Source organism: Agelaius phoeniceus, chromosome 6 (genome assembly GCF_051311805.1).
Source record: "Agelaius phoeniceus isolate bAgePho1 chromosome 6, bAgePho1.hap1, whole genome shotgun sequence".
Taxonomy (NCBI): Eukaryota; Metazoa; Chordata; class Aves; order Passeriformes; family Icteridae; genus Agelaius; species Agelaius phoeniceus.
Genome location: NC_135270.1, coordinates 20404789 through 20422638, shown reverse-complemented (window position 1 = coordinate 20422638; position 17850 = coordinate 20404789). Strand labels below are relative to the sequence as shown.

The following is a 17850-nucleotide window of genomic DNA, read 5'->3' as shown; positions in this document are numbered from 1 at the left end:
GTGTAATTAAATAGGCCATCCAAGTACCGGAAAGGTTGTATCCAGAGACACAGCCTTCTAAGGGCTAAGAACAATGCTGATAAAGATCAAGTGGCTAATTGTAAGCAACAGCCTCCAAATTGCCTCCGGATGAATAAATCACAGTGAGTGATCCAAGCATATTTTCTCATGGATACGGTCTCATTCACAGAGGCAGGGAGTTAGAAAACATCAGAGGCAACTTCCAATTGGCTGGAAGGGAATGAAAAGATTTGGTTTTCAGTAGGGATTACGTCATAATTTTGTGTAATTATTCCTAGCTGGTGGAACTACTGCAAAAGCAGAGGCTCAGAGAGCAGGACTGGAAACCTACTCTCTGGTTCTTGGGGCTGGTTGATCAGCCGCTCTTGTTATGATTTCCTTTGACATTTCCAAGATTAATGTGAGGACTGACAAAATGCAACAATGAGAGGTGATTTGAACTTCCAGGACTCTTTCATGGGGAATAAATTAAGGCCAAAGACCTTTGTAATGAATAGCTTGTCCCAGCACTTCTGCATGAGCTGTGGCAGGAGCTGGGCATGGAACTGGGAGGATGTGTCCTGGGACATCACAGGAGGCATGAAGAAGGTTAGAGTGTTTCCTCTCTTTTGAAACACAAGTGACTGAGGGCAGAGATAGTTTATCAAAAATCCTCCCTTGCCAAAAACCTAAATGGAGGCTACTGTAGTGCACGCTCACACTTTTGGGGAATAATTGCTACTCCTTCAGGACTTGTATTTGATACTGAAGGCCAAGTTCCTGAGGGATACTGGCTCTTTTAGCTATTGCAATCACCATGACATGAGCACTTCTGTAGAGCCTAGACTTGAATAAGTGCTTTTGGTAACACAGAGGCTTGAGGTACCTCTGAGGCCCCTGCCTAGAGCCCCATCCACTCATTGCTGAGTCTGTGGTGGCAGGCATGACCAAGTAGAGCAGAGCTCCTTTGATATGTGGCTGTAGCTGTTCAGGAAACACTGCCATTCCTGTGAACACCTTTTGAACATATTAGTTTCCATGCCCTTTCCTGTACATGATCTACTGTGGTGTTTCCAATCATTTGATCTCTGCTGTGAGCGTCTTGCTTTAAAAAAATTAGTTTATTAGTCTTCAATCCAAACCTTAGCACTCTTGGCTTTCCTTGCTCACCCCCATCTAATTCCTGGTTCTAAAAGTTGCAGCTACATTCTTTTTTCATCTAAAGTGCAGAGCCTGTCAGCTCCAAAAAGTAAAAGTTTTGAGTGGAATCAAAGAAGACAAGCGAGCATTCTAGTCATCACCAGCCCCCTCAGACACAGCCCGTGTAAACACACACACCACCCCCAGAAAGCATTTTCTTCAGAGTCCTGACCAAGACCACCTGTCCTCCAAAGCTGTTCAGCTCCCAGCAGTCTGTTCCTGCTGTGGGGAAGAATGAAGATCACATTGCAAAGTTAATGCCATCGAGCCTCTCTGGCTCCCATTCACATCAAGCTCTTGCCAGAATCTGGAGCAGAACAGCTGGGCTCCTTCATGTGGATTCTTAGTCATCAGTGCTCTCCAGTGTAGGAGAGGTGGGATGTTCAGGGAGGTGGTGAAAGAATGTTAGTTTCTTTATGCTGGATCCTGCAGTGTTTGCTCCATTTATTCAGGAGATGTTGAGCTGAGAGTTGCTCTTGAGAACAGCATCAGAAGATGCCAGGCTCCTTCCTGAGTATAAGTACCATCACTGTGAGTTGAGCTCCTTGTAGAAACAAAGCCTGTGCTGAAACAATTGTAGGCTCAGAGAGAGTGTCAGCAGTGTCACAGGACATTCCCACCACAGTTTACACAGTTTGCTCTATGAGGCACTACAGGATCTCACGAACCCCATATTGCTATCAGCAGATTTATGATATGCCCATGATCCCAGCATGCAGAGAACCTTGAAGGCAGACAGGAGCCAGACCAGAACACTGGTACTCCTAAAGAATCAGTCTGGAGGCAGGGTTCCTGCCTCACACTGTGTGTGACCTAATACAAGAAGGTCTCTAATGAGCAGAGAAGAATGCACAGCCATGCTGCCTCAGGATGGCAGGATAGCTTGACACCTCCCAATGCAGATTATTTTATCAAATCCACTGCCAAACTCATATGCTGGCTTGAAAGCCCTGTGCACTACTTATGAGAAGCAGTAGAAAAGCAGGTCTGAGCACTCTGAGCCATGGCCTCCAGGAATCCCTCACCTCATTCCCTCTTGGAGGATACAGCCATTTAAAAAATATTTTGACAGCCAATATCCTTATGCTTTTGGCTAAAGTTAATCTCTGTGGGCTTCTGTGTTAGGTATTAACCATCTCTGGCTGCTATGCCAAGCTGCAAAAGGAGGATGTCTCTGGGAAACCATCTGAGTCCTCCCCCATGGCAGTTCTTTTCTGCTGGCAAACCTTGTGAGAACCTGGGGTGTCCTCACCTTGTGGATGCATGCTGGGGAGAGAAGGGATAAGCATAGGAAAAAATGGTATCAGAGATTTGGACTGACATCAGAGACATGGACCCGACAGAGCTCATGGGCCAACATTAGGAAATAAGCTCTGTTTTTAGTGAAGACTACAGATGTTGTCTGAATTCAGAAGAGCTCTTTACAAAGGGAATCACAATACCCAGCACTAGCTGCTGAGCTGCTCATGCCTGGGTCCCTCCTCAACTCACATGTTTTGTGTTCAGACACTCTGAGCTATCTGCTCCCATATGGCTCCCCCTCCTCTGGACAAAACCCTGCTGCTGAGAATAGTATGTCGATTACTAAATTATTATTACTAAATAATAATTACTGCTGACTTCTGCACAAAGTCAGGTCAGTTTAAGTGTAAATGTAGTAAGAATGTCAGGAGATAACAGGACTGTTCCTAGCTCTGCCAGTCACTCTCTGCTTGCCTTCAGGTTAATCACTTGATAACTCCATGCTAGAGTAAAATTCCAATAGTAAAATTCCAATATGCTAATGTTATAAATTTTTTTGGAAAAACAGATATTACTGTTATGTTATGATACTCAGGTAATCAGGCTTGCCCTCTAAACAAAACTTAAACCAAGGAAAAGAATTTGATCAAATCAGACTTACACTCAAAATGGCAAACAGGATGGGATTTGCCACTATTGACTTTAGCAGGCTTGGCTGTAGGCAGCCTTTGCAAATACCAGTGAGCTGTATGAAGTGCATGTAGGTGGAGCTGGCTGGGAGTCTTCTGTTAGAATGGTTTCATAACAGTAAATTTCAAAGAAATTTGTATTATTGTTGTATTTTTCCTTTAATTTTTGTTTTCTTAATCACAGAGAGGAAAAAAAGAAGTCACTTCCACATACTCTGCATGTTGTGCTCCCTCCAGCAACAGGATCCTGGAGCCACATTTCTCAGGCTTCTAGGTCCTCTAGCTCCAGAGCCCTTGTTAGCCACTGCTGTGAAACCATGAAAAATCCAAAGCTCAGATCCAAATCCTGATGCTCAGGATCCCTGTGCAGGCGTTTTTCTGGCTCAGGGGCTGCTGTGACTTTTAGCAGCATGCAGGGTAATGACAGCACCCACTGGGGAACAGAATGTAATTTAGGCTTCCTCCAGACAAAATGTCCTCTTTTTGAGGATAGTTATTTAAATTTCTTCACTTTCAGTCTATCAGGCTTTCTCTGACAGTCATTAGAATGGTTTAGGTGGCATGGTGGCCCCAGGTGTTCCAGCCTAAGTCCACAACTCTCTTTTTCTGCGGAAAGATGCTAGGATTCCTAACAGCAGAAGCTGCTCTTATTCCCCTGCTGGTTAGTACATGCAGTTTCTGTGACCATTTTCAGTGTTTGGCCTCCTGAGCAAACCAGCACAGCTTATGCAAAAGCAACATTACAAGCACCTAGAAGAGCTCTGTGGCCCCCAACACAAGAAGGATGTGGACATGTTAGAACAAGTCCAGAGGAGGGCCAGGAAGAGGATCAGGTTGGAGCACCTCTCCTATGAGAACAGGCTGAAGGAGCTGGGGTTGTTCAGCCTGGAGAAGAGAAGGCTCTGGAAAGATCTTATAGCAGCTTTCCAGTACCTGAAGGGGCCTACAAGAGATCTGGAGAGAGACTTGCCACATGGGCAGCTAGTGACAGGACAAGGGAGAATGGCTTTAAGCAGAAGGAAGGTAGATTTAGGTTAGATATCAAGAAGGAATTCTTTACTGTGAGGGTGGTGAGGCACTGGCACAGATTGACCAGGGAAGCTGTGGATGCCCCATCCCTGGAAGTGTTCAAGGCCAGGCTGGATGGGGCTTTGAGCAACCTGCTTTAATGACAGGTACCTTGCTCATGGCAGGGAGGTTGGAACTAGATGATCTTTAGGATCACTTCCCACCCAAACCATGCAATAATTCTATAAAAAATGTTCAGAGCTATCCTCCATAGGCAAAATGTGCTATATACATTAGCACAGCTCAGCCTGAAAGCCAAACTCTGACTTGGGAATATGCAAGTAACAATATTAAAATATTTTGTAAGCAAATTAAGAGCAAAATTCCATACAAGCTCTTGCACCTAATTTCAGGGAGGGACAAAAAGGGAAATATAAACCTTTTATTAGGACCAGCAATGAGAAATGAGATTTATTTCAAGCATGCAATATATTATTGAAAGGTTGTGCAGAATATAGAGATAATAAATTATATGTATGAAGGGGTATATATTATTTAACAAAGTGGGTGAGAGGAAGGCAGCAGAAAAAATAGTTTTCATTTAATGAAGAGACTCTGGGACAAAAGCAAATGATAATTCCATCAGGCAGGATTTGAAGGATATTGGAGAGAGAAAAGTGTGGCTCAAGAGATCATCTAATTTATCTCACTGGTGATAAAATGAGCCCAAAGACTATTTCTAAATGGCAGATAATTCTGATCTAAGGAGTGTCTCTTACATATAATTTAAAAGGGAAAGGAATTTGTACTGTTATTATTAATAATAGAATATTTTACTCAAAAATTCAGGAACTTACTATTCCTCTAGTCAAGTTTTTCTCAGATTGAGGAAAGTTAGGCACAAAATGTGAAGCCATTTTAATGTTTCATATGGGCCAGAAATCGTTTTCTTTTTCCCAAGAGACCAAAGTAAGAGGCAAGAAGTATAATAAGTTTTATCAGGAATGTGTGAGTTTGTGATATAAACACTTGAGGCAGCTCTGTTTTTTATTATCTAACAGCTGTTCTGTCACAACTTAGCATTTCTGCCAGAGGAGCCTGTAACAACTCTCTCATATACCTTCCTACTTTGCTCTCAAGCCAAAATTCATCTCAAACCCTAAAGTGGCAAAGGTTACCTAACATGGCTGTATAGATTAATTGTAGAACTTTCCAGGAACAACACTGTGTAGCAAAATAAGGAAAAATTAAACAAAAATCTCTCTGCTCATGATGTGTTTGCTGGTGTTGCTCTGTTCCCTACATTTCTGTTCCACTTTTTTTAGCTGGAGTTTCAGTTTTCAAATGACAAGACTCATAAAATTTCTACTTACATCCTACTATGCCTTTCCAACATTTGTCAAGGAGACTTTTATAATTTTTTTGAGTAAGAATTATCCTGTTCCTAATTTTTTCCTGCTTGAATATACTTTGTCCTCCTTTAAACATCTTAATGTATCCTTTCTCTTTTTTACATTTTCAATCATTATAGTTTTTAACTTTTGCATGAGCAGGCTGGTCATTCTTAGCTCTTAATCACTTTCAGGATTATTTTTCCATAACATTAGTTTCACCTTTCTAGATGTAAATTCACCAGGATCTTTGCAGATCTGATGACATCCTGGCAGGAAGAATGGGATCAGCCTGACCCTCATGGAGTCTCTGGGCTGCTCAGATGTTTTTTGACAGAACTTGAATGAATGTCTTTCATATTTGGCTGTCCATTACCACCTCATAGTAGAATTCTGTAGACATCTAGTCCATTTTCTGGGTTCATGGTGGGTTTGGTCCAAGAGGAAGGTGCAGAGGTTGAACCCTTGACACATGTCCAATTTGTCCCAAAGGCAGGAAGCCAGAGTCACAGGGCAGTAGAAATGTTTGGGTATTTTTCACGTGGAGCAGAGCAGTCTAACTAGTGGCCTAGGAGTGGTTCAAGCTCATGGAGTGCTCCTGGCCAGCACACCATGTGCTTCCCAAGGAAATGCTGTCCAAACAGCTTATAGCCCTGTCTGTGCTGTAGCAGTCAGGCTAGACCAGGCACAGGTACAGCTGGGATGGGGGTGGCTGGAGGTGAGTGAGAGCTGTGAGGGGGACCCAGCCCTCTCTCTGGACCATGCACAGAAGGAGGAGTGATATTCAAAATTCTCAGTCCATCCTGCCTAAGCAAGGGAATCTGAAATCATATCAAATACCTTAGAAAGCTTAGAACCTGAAGAGAAGTGGGTCAGATCATGTGGTTGGATTTTATGACTAATGTGTATCCAGAGGGCAGAGCTAGGTATGAATGACATTTACAAAATGTTCTTTTACTTTCTTTTTGACTTCTGAGAAATGTCTGTTGGAGAGTTGGATTTAGTTGTACACCAGGAGAGAATATAGAAAGACTTCAATAAAATATCTCAAACAAAGAAGGCTGTCTGAAAATTCAATGAAATACAGTGCCCATTCTGAAAGATGTAAGAACCAGTCAAATTCACTCTTGATGGGAAGCTATCCACAAAAAAATAAGATAGACTTGGATGAAACACATGGGGGCTAGGATTCCCTTCATAATAACTCTTCAAAACTCCATTGCCTGAAGTGTTCACAAGTAAAGGGAAAAGGTGCAAAAGAGCTCCCTGAAACACATTAGGTAAAAGGGATAAAAGGCAAGTCAAACTGAAGAAAAAACCTATAGAGTTCAAACCAAAGCAGTAAAAGCAGGCACTAGAGTAACTGTATGAGACTTTCAGAGTAGATAATATCACTGAAAACAGAGAACTCAGCTGTGGGACTGAGATGCAGGGAGCATCTCAAGATTCAAAACCACATTTAATTTGTAGAGAGAAAGAATGAGCTTACAAAATGATCCATTGTAAAAAACTAATGGAGTGGCTCTGTCTCCAGTGGCAAATTCATCCCTGTGTTACAAGAGAACAGACAACCAGTACTAGAGGCATGGGTAACAAAATGGACACATCTATTAATAATGCTAAGGTGTTTGCCATCCGAGAAACCCTACAATGGCTCTGTGACACAAATGGGTATGAGCTAATGCTTGTGACATCCCTGTGATGAAAGGGGTGCTCTCATTTGTCACACAGTAGATGAAGCAACCTACCTATGACCACATTTCTTTAGCTATGATTAGATCTCATGACCTTCTGCCTCCATGTCCTCTGCTCTAGTCCATAGTTCAGTATTAAATGAATCTGTGAATGAAATACTGAATTTACATCATAAATAAAACAGAATTGTTCCAGCTGGCTCCCAGGGGTGCAGAGAATCTAAAGAAAGTCTGGCAACAAACAAATCAAAAGGAAGAGAAACTAAATCTCTTCAGCACTTAGGGAGTGAACAAGGACAGGTACTGGTAGTTAGAAAGCAAGTGTAGCTTGGTGACATTTTTTCCCAGGATGGACCGAGAACACAAAAGCACCAAAATATTTGTTCTACAGAGCTGAACTGGACCATAAGCAAAGCAGAAAACCTGTATTTATGACAAAAAGTAGAAGTCTGAGAGGTGCATCGATGGTTGGTCTAGTTTTCTCATTTGACAAGCTGAATGTAACTATACATTGAAAGAAAGAAATGTAAATGTAGGGAAATGGATTGCTGCTCAGAGAAAGATTTGGAGGGAGTGACTGGGAATACAGAGATCATGAGTGGGAAGATGAGTATTCTGAGAACTTAAAACACCTAGAAATTCTATGTTCCCATTATTTATGTTTCATTTATCTATATGCTTATATGTACACATATCCACCTATATATGTATATATATGTGTCTATATTTCACATAACATCAAGGGCTAGGAATTAATTTTTATAATTTTTTCTCATTATTCTTTTGCTAATGATGACATTAATGAAGAATACTTGTAGCCAAGAGGAAATGCTGACCTCCCCTAACTGGACATGATTTGATTAGGAGCATAATAGTCCAGGCCTCACTCTAATGCTTAATTGTTAGACAGTTTTTCTTGCCAAGATCTTTGCTCACTAGTGCATAAATGATTCTTCCAGCTCATTGTTTGATGTTTTCTTTATGTGAATTATTGGATGGTCCACAGTCCATATACATGGATTCATTTATGTGGGCTCTGTGTAAGGATTACAGAGCAAAGGACTTACAAGTTTTCCTCTGAAAGTTTTAAGGATAAAAATTTGGCTGCAAGTTAGCAAGCAACTGGCTATGAGGCAAAACAGAGAAGTCAAATTCTAAAAGCATAAAGTAGGGATGATCTCTTTATAACTGGTCTATCTATTGTCAGCAGAGTACCACAGGTGGTAGGTAAAAAACCCATATGCATATCTATGTCTTGCACTGAATCCTCTCCCATGCAGTTTTTCACAATTAATGGCCTAGACAAAGCCAAAGAGATGGGTAACTGTGTAGATAATAAACCATGTGTTTCCTAGATTACCTACAGAAATAGACATGTAATTTCTACATACAGGAAACTGGCCTTAAGAAGTGACTTGGAGAAGGTTAATAAGGCATGGACATTCTCTGCCTCTCATAACAAAGAAAGTACAGCATCAAATAAAATTATCAGGTGGCAGGCTAGAAACAAAACTAAAGAAGGCAGTGCACTTTTTGCACTTTGTAGAACTCATTGCCACAGGATATTGTGGACACTGAGTATGTGGTTGAGTGTAGAAAATACTAAGACAAATAAATGTTAAGAAAATATCAGCAGGGTATGTTATACCAAAAATGACATTGTAGTTCAGGTAGTCCTTGAGCTTCAGACTTTTGAATGCTGACAGATTATGCCAGGAAAGTATTCTACATGCTTGTTCTGATTTTATAGTCCTTCCTTCAAATCTATTGTTTACCATGCTGGGTGGACCTTAGCATGGTTGGCTTGATGCTGTCAGAGAAATCTTGCTTTTGATGCTTAATTTAATATTTACTACTTGCAGTAATTATATAGAACATCATCTGTATTTTCCCAATATCCTGTGGAAAGGGTAAAAATCCCAGTTTAGTAAATATCAAGGTTCCTTTTAAATGTAATTATGTTAATGTTTGATTTACACAAATAATGATGCTTTATAATTTCTGAGATGTTATCTGAAAATCTATATAAAATGTAAAGAGGTATTTGAAAGAAATTCAGTATAAGGCTTTTAAGGATCTAGATTTTTTTCTTGACCATGTGTGGTAGCTCATTCCAAAACCTTGTTAAGATGGAAAGTATTTCAAGTACTAATATTCCCAGCAAATGAGCCCTAATAATTCAAACATTTATGCACATTTATGATCATGTGACATTTCAGAGTAATCCTATTGAACCTTATGATGTAGATAGGTTTTGAAAAGTGGGATATAAGTGTGTGTAGAGCTGATGTCTAAACAACTTTCTAAAGATCAGCATATGCTGGTCTTTTAATTTTGACTCCTGTGTCCATTGTAATTGGTTTTTCTATGTTATAAGTAAAGAATCATCCTAACACAGTCCTGTTTTTGTAATAAAGTGGATTTTTTTGAAATATCTGAACTGTCAGTGGTGATGTGTAGGACTCCAGGTGCTCCTGCTCATGGTATTGTGGAAGGAGATGACTTTAAATACGGGGCCCGGGTTTACTTCAAGTGCAACGCAGGTTACAGCTTAAAAGGCAGCCGTGTTGCCTACTGTCAGCTTGATGGGATTTGGTCAACACATCATCCTGAATGTGGTAAGGTCACTTTAAGTTTTAATTCTTATCAAATCTTTTGGCCAATGTATTCCCATGAAACTAGACTATCAATTTCTTGCTTGAAATTTGGTAGGTCTGTGACATAACATGTCCTTTTGTCTTCCTGTCTTTAAGAAGTACTAGGAATTCTTATTTTACTCTGCTGGAACCCCAGCCTGCAAGACTTTTTTGTATAAAGGTCTGATTGAAACATCACTTTACTGAAAACTAATAACCTCAAAGTCTTTAGGCATGTATCCTTCTTACACATAGAAAATGTCTAGGACCAAAGCCAAGTGAGGGACATAGTGCAACAATGAATAGTTACTTCCATTACTCTGTGTGTCTGACACTTTCTCTGCAGAAGCCTGGTGTACTCTGTGGAGGTGAATAGGAGCTTACTGTGTGAACACTAGACTCTTATTTCAATTCCCATCTTAGATAAAAGTTGATGTAAAAGAAACTTCCATTGATTCTGACTGTGCAGGATGGCATGCCTACCATTCACATTGGTTTGGCTGTGAAATTCCTTCTTGACATCCAAAGAGACTTTAAATTTCCTTTAGTTGATTTGCATTGCATAATTTCATTTTCGTGTTCCAGAATAATTTGTTTCAATTGATAAAGTGTTTTCTAAGTGTGTTATGTCAAACAATGTACATTTTGGGGGGAGTGTTGTAAAACAAATAAGTTCATTTGAAAGAGCAAGCAATAGGTATTCTTCTATCTAGAGAGGTCTCCAATTGCAGTAAATGTAACGTCAAGATCGTGCCAAGTCCCTGCTGCATGATGGCCCTGGCTAAAGCTCTATAGAAAGAGCTGTCTCTAGACTTGGCAGTCACTGAACTGCTAGGTCTCTCCTTCCCAGATATTTCCTCTGTGTTTTTAATAAATCAAAAAGGTCATAACCCTGAGCCTAAGGAAGGAGACAATTACTGTCAAAGTACTGAAATAAGAGAAGGCCTTAAGTGATTTACATGGTCAAGCTTTTGGTACATTTGGAAACAGGCACTGTGGTGATCAGATGATGCCTCCAGGCCAGCCATCAGTGCAGAAAGCAACTTGCAAATAAAGCATTATTCTGTGGGGGATTCTCTGTAGTCTTTAGCTGCTATCAAGTTATCAGTCACTTATGGTTCACAACTGAGAGAGCCTGTGGAGGTACACAGGAGGAAAATGGAACCAAATAAAAAGGAGACAGGGCTCTGCTTTTCCCTTTCTCCTGATGGAGAGGAGGTTCAGAAATCCTTGTTTACTAAATATAACTTGTGGAAAAGTATTTAAATACATTTATAGTCTTCAGCATATGCTAAAATCTTATGCTTGCAAAGAAAACACTGAAATATAGACTTGGCTTGAATGCTATACTCACTGTTAAAAGCACATGCTCTTCATTGGTGTGGCATTGTTATGGCTGGCTGTGTGTTCACACGCTTTGCTGAGCTGGGCTTTGTCTGGGGGCACAAGGTATGACTTTGTGACAGGACAGGGCCATACCTTTGCACTGTAACTGTGCTGATTTCACAGCACTTTAAATAAATGTCTGAGTGCTTTGTTATATGTTGGTGCTTTTGTGAACTGAGGCTCAGCAGGCAGCCAACTCTGAAGCACTGATATGAAGAGGTAATTTTGGGTCAATTGATATGTCCCAGTCCTCTGGGCACTCTGTGAGCAGCACCAACACCAGCTGTCTGAACTAGATGTGCACTGGTTATCATGCACTGAGGCACCAGGCAGAGAAATTAAATAGGATTGCATGTTAGTGTTGTCCTGACAAGAAAACTGAGGTGAAATCCAAAGGGAAAAAAAATGTACCTTGTCAGCTATAGAAAGAGCAGAGGAGTTAAAAATAAAGGAAAAATCATCTTCTAGCATCACATAGTGAATACTGTCCTCCAGATTTAGGCCAAAAATATAAGTTTATTGAGAAAAAAAACCAGAAAAAACCAAAAACACAACAAGAATTTAAAATAAGTGGAAAATACTGGGAAGGAGGAACTAAAAGAGGTTTTATAGGCAGAATATAGTGTGAATAAGCATTTCATATTAAATTTTTATTGTCAGTAAATACATACATATGTTCTCTTTCAATTCATGTATTTCCCTGGATTATTGAGATATCTCTCTCAGTGCTAAGAAAACAAAATGCAACCAAACATAAAAGCAAAATTAAGTAGTCTAGTTTTATATCCAAGTGCAGTGAAGTATTGAAAATACAGAAAATGGAAAAGAATGCCAAAGGCCTGTTTCCTGCAAATAATTTCAGTGCAGCCTTTTATGCTGTTGAAGAAGCCTTGTTAATATTAATGGGACATTAACATCATAGAAAGTCAAGGTTCTTTTTCAGGATTGTCAGCTACTTCTTAAGGTTTTAACAATTTGAGAATTTTTACCCATTTGAGAATCTTATGCTTTCAGCGAGACTGAAATGTGTATTATAAACAGACATCCCTATATTATAATTTCTTCTTTAATATTTGACATTTTCAAAAACAGCAATCCCAGATGGGTCTTGAAAAGGCATCTTTAATAAAGTGTAGATTGTTTAGTAACATCTGAATGAAATGCCAAGCAATTTCATGGGTGAAAATAACGTAGTGAACCTAATAAAATGGTTACTATCTTTTTCCCCTATCATTAGTTCTAGAAGAAAAAAACTGCTCAGATCCTGGTGGTCCACTCAATGGCTACAGAAGAGTAGTAGAAGACACTGGGCTCTTGAATGGACGCTATGCAAAAATTGGCACAGTCATTGCTTTCTTTTGTAACAACTCGTATGTTCTTAGTGGCAATGAACAAAGGACCTGCCAAGACGATGGAGAATGGTCAGGGAAGCAACCAATCTGCATAAAAGGTAGTTTATAAACTTTTTTACCACAACTCATGCAGGCTGCTATGGTTTTACGGGATTGTGTTTAATATCATTTGCACTGAACAAATGATCATATTTGCTAAGAGTAAGCTGTCTGGCTGATACCTGATACGGAGTTTTGTAGTTTGCCAGCTCTGCTGGCTGCTATACTCAGACAGAGAAGTTGCCAATGATTCCAGAAGATTCCATCTTTGGACAGGGAAAGGAATGTTCCCTAAGACCCTTATTATCCTCATTCTAGGACTGAACCTGCGTAAGATCAAGATGAAAGAAGGTCAGGAGGGAATTGAAATAGAATGAAATAATTGTCTCATGAGACTGTTAATAATCAGTTGCTGTCACAGGGAATAACTGTCCTGTCACAATCCTTTTAAAACAATGGGACCAGTCATGAATGCAAAAGGCAGAACCTGTACAATATGATTAAATATATGTATTCACCAAAACACTGCATCACACCTTTAAATCCTGGATCTATTCTACTAAGTGTATATGAAACCCTGAGTGAGTGAATGAATGAATGAATGAATGAATGAATGAATGAATGAATGAATGAATGAATTAGGGCTGGGGAACTGCTAAATTCATTTTATGAACACAATTTCTTGACATACGGATTTTTTAAAAACTGAAATGACGATAATATAAGGAAATATGTCTGTCTCCTGGGCAATTTGCTTTATTCTGTTGCTTTAGATGAAAATAATCTCCCTCTGAAGCATGCAGTCATCTGTGGAAAGCATCTTTATTGATGCTTACTGTGATACTGACATAATGGTTAACACAATCACAAAGAACTAGATATTGTTCAATTACACAGAGAACAAGGCATACAGATAAAATCCATCCTGCAAGATTCCTTTTCTTCCATTCAGGGCAGCAGGAAGGAGACCCTGGCAGAGTTAATTGAACTTGAATATTTTATCCTAATCTTAAAGTAAGTAAACTGAATATGCCAAACTAGAAATCTTACATCTCCTTTCTGTTATTTTACACATATTTAGGTAATTCTGAAGTGTTCCTTTGAATCAGAGCCTCCAATTCCTTCCATAAGTGCACAAACAGACTCCTAGAAGTGCATAATATCCTGCAGCGTTTCTCTGTATGCCAATTACCTGTGTGGGGCTACACAGATAGAAATGAAGCATTTTTATATATAATTCCATTACTGGAAAAGTTTTCTCTGATACAAAACCATCCTCCATAGTGGTGCAAGTGTGGCATTCAGACACACTGAATGATGGAAAAAACTTCCTCCATGCCTGAAAGTGCCAATGCAGACTAGTTCAGAAGCTTCCACTGTTGTAAATGGGATAGATCCTGTGAACTGTGAAGAAGTATTTTTCCAAGGCTTTAGGTTTTAGGATTGTTAATGCTTGTAACTTAACTGCCTCTTTTCTTAATCCAGTCCACTATAGTTAGAGAGAGGAAAGGTTGGAAATGTGCATGAACCATAGCACTTGAGCTGTGAATGTGAAAAAGTACTGTGCAACATTATATCTTTTCTAGCCTGCAGAGAGCCAAAGATCTCTGACCTGGTGAGACAGAAAGTGCTTCCAATGCAGGTTCAGTCAAGGTGAGAATGCAATATGTCAACTACAGTTTAAAGAAAAAAAATGTGATTGCTTTTCCCCTCCTCTCCTTTTCAGTCCATGTGTTTAGCCTGCCTGAGCAGTGACTCCTACAAATCCACTGATAATTGAGCAATGAGAGCTGCTGGGAGGGGAGGTCTGATTAAGCATAGGTTGCCAGTTGCAACCTGGAGGCAGTCAGGAAGAAATGCACAGATAGAGACAGACAAACTACAGGATGATGCTGGAATTCTGCTTGCAAGCTTGAGAACAGTCTAAGAAAGTTCCTTGGGGCTAATGATGAAAAATATGAACATGTGCCATCTTAGTGCACAGGGAGAGCACAAGGAGAGAAGAGGGTATGGCAATGCAACCTGCTCCCAGTAAGTTTCACCATCCAAAGCAATACAGCACATTTTAAATAGGCTGGGTATGAGGGAGAGGGTGAAGTAGAGTAGGAGGGGAGGAAGGAATGAAAGATTAGATCCTTCCTGGGCTTACCCTTCTGATGATTTCTTGAAATAAATCCCATCAGAATTAGATATGTTGCAATGTTCAGGTTCATTTTCATCCAAGTAGTAATTTCTCATTTCAGGGTTATTTTTGAAGTACATGACTAATTTAGTATTCAATTCAGTGCAAGAACTGTCCTCATCTTTGGTCTTAAGAACAGTCATATCAGGTCAGAATGAAGGTCCAGCTCAAGCTATATCCTGTCTCTAGCAATGGCCATAATGGCTAGAGAAGATCTGAGGAACAAGGCAAGCATGTACTTCCCAGTCACTGACACTCTCCAGGTGTGTGATGTATGATTGGAGAGATGGCCCTGAGAAGCTGACATGAGGCTTTAGTAGCCATTAGGGGATTTTTCTTTCTTAAATTTCTCTATTAACTTTTGGATACAGGACTTTAATGTTTCAGATATGAACACCAGCTGTATTGAGAGAACATACATGTCCTCCCATCCATAAGATGCCATGAGATGATGGCATCTCATGTTTGTGGACTGTTTTTACTCCCTTGAAGTAGAATCTCCATTCTACCTCTATAGTGAGGTAAAGACTAGATTACGCAATATTGCAAGTCATCTGTGAGTTTGGAATGGTACCCTGGCAGACTAAATATGACCACAGCAGCTCTCATCCTTCTTCCAAAATACAAGAGACTTGCAATTGCTCTTGTTCTTTGTAACTTTACTTTCCTGTTATGTATTGCCTCAAAGATTGGATATGATGGAGGTGTCTGTGTCTCTCTGTGATAAAAAATGAAGTAATCATGAGGAAAAAAAAAAAAAAAAGTCTTTTCTGGATGTAGGCAGTACCAGAAATCTCAAGGGAAACTAATTTCCTGCTGAATCTTTCAGGCATAAAAAGGGTTTTTTTTGTAGATATGAGCTTTTAAGCATTAAAGCAAGGGACACATTCTAAATAATAACTGTAGTCAAGCTTATGGTCCATATCTATGGTGGTGCACATATTTATTTCTTAATTATGTGCCCTGTTTCAGCTAATCAGTACAATTTCTAAGTGGAAGCTTAGCAATTATGAAATTATGAAATCTCTGTGGTGAGGCAATTATCTCTGTTAATTGCCAAATCAAGCAACTTTAGCAACATCATTTAATCTGAATCAATTCCTAATACTGTCTATTAAAATATTCACTAGAGAAAAGATGTGTCTATCTCCCCTCTACTGAGAATTAATAATGACAATGCCAAATTCAGGTATAATTTCCTAATTTAAAAAATGGTGTCTCAGTCTTTTTGTGAATGGAAAAAACTTCCACATTCAGAGGCAATTGATTTCAATTCAGAAACTGTAAAATGAAAAAAGAGACACAAATAGGATATGTATAAGCATATGTGTAATTATATATATGTGCAGATATATGTAAATAAAATAGTGGAATGTAAATGGGAGTATTGCTAAACTACGCTGGAATTATGTTTTTTCCTTATTCTTTCATGAGCAAACTTTATGTGATTTTAAATGATACTTAACACAACTGGCGATAAAGTTACGGCAATGATTGCTTTTATAACATTATAATTATTGTGTTCTTTGTGCCTTGAAACAGAGAAACACCTTTGCATCAACTTTACTCTTCTGCATTCAGCAAGCAAAAGCTTCAAATCTATCCAACCAAGAAGCCAGCACTGCCATTTGGAGAACTGCCCCCAGGGTACCAGCATTTGCACACTCAGCTCCAGTATGAGTGCGTTTCTCCTTTCTACCGCCGCCTGGGCAGCAGCAGGAGGACTTGCCTGAAGACAGGAAAATGGAGTGGGAGAGCCCCTGTGTGTATTCCAAGTGAGTCTCCAAGGGAAAAAAAAAGTGCATATCTCTTGGGTGAATGAGGGAACATGACACGTATTCATGTTAGATATTTAGGGAGTCACAGCAGTGTAGGCTGCTTATACTTCCAGCTGGGAGAAAGGAGCAATAAAGCTTGAAGGATATATGTGTCTTTTTATCCACCAGTAGAACTTGATGGTAAAGTGATCAGGCTTTCAGCACTGTAATTTGCCATTAATTTATCTACTCTTTTATTGAGCAAGAGGTATAGTGAGTCTTTCTCTTGATTTGAAATAGCTTTCCACTACCACTTCATGTTTTTCTGTATTATTTACTACAAATGGGATTTTTCTTTCATTTTCTTTCATTTTTTCTTTCATATACTTTGGCACACAGCTGACAAAACCATCAAAGTTTAAGCAATAGAAGGGAGAATCTGCAATTTTAAAGAGGCTCTTCCTTTAATAAGCCCTTCTAAGGAAGAGTTCACATTGCAAACTGTAAGTCTAGATAAAATCTAATCTGGAGGTAGTGCACAAAGTTAGTTAGGGTAAGAACGTCACAAGATTTGGTAAACCCCACAACTGACATCAAGCAAACTGTGAAAAGTAGATCTTAACAACAAATTTTTATTGTTCTTGTTTGTGGTTTTACTTTGAGATCATATCATATATTTTGAAAAGTATCGCACTCACTATGGACATGCACACACTGCATATCAGGAAGAAAAAATGCAACAATGCAATGTAACTCTTTCAACTGAAGTTAAACCTTTTATGATAGGGGATTTTACCCCAGTTCCAAGCATGGATGAGATATTCCTAGAATAAGGCAGAGCTTTTTCTTTTCCCCAGGATGACTGTTGATTTAGATGCATTTGCTTCAACATTCTTGTCACAAGGCAAGTCTGTTCTTATAGGCATGAATTGACCTGTGCAAAGAGTTGTGCCAAGAGAGGCCTCAAAAATACACTGTGACTGCCTATGGTGAATTTTAGTGCACTGATGGCTTTATGGCATTTTATGATAAACAAGAATCAAGGGTGTTCTTTTCATTTCTTTCTGCAGTCATCTCATTATAGTGCAACTCGATAAGATTGTTGTGAAAATTCATCTGCTCAAGTGCTAAATCCACATTCCTACTTTACCCAGGAATTTAGATAATAATGGAAAAGTTGAATATTGTTTTAAAAAGCTATATCAAATACTCCTATAATTTTGCAGGTTAGAGACGGAGGCTAATTAGACAACTGTCCTTCATATTCATCACTG

General features: G+C 39.4%; 1 protein-coding gene across 3 annotated transcripts in view; it reads left to right on the top strand.

Annotated features, from left to right (window-relative positions):
* Window positions 1-17850, top strand: part of PAMR1 (peptidase domain containing associated with muscle regeneration 1) — a 55843-nt gene that overhangs the window by 35582 nt on the left and 2411 nt on the right. The window contains exons 7-10 of one of the 3 annotated variants that reach the window (XM_054635453.2): window positions 9672-9842; window positions 12484-12696; window positions 14224-14290; window positions 16362-16594. In XM_054635453.2, coding sequence (XP_054491428.1) covers window positions 9672-9842; window positions 12484-12696; window positions 14224-14290; window positions 16362-16594 — 684 coding nt within the window. Of the gene's footprint in view, window positions 1-9641; window positions 9843-12483; window positions 12697-14223; window positions 14291-16361; window positions 16595-17850 lie in introns of all 3 variants that reach the window. The other 2 variants (XM_054635452.2, XM_054635454.2) reach the window with 2 other exon arrangements.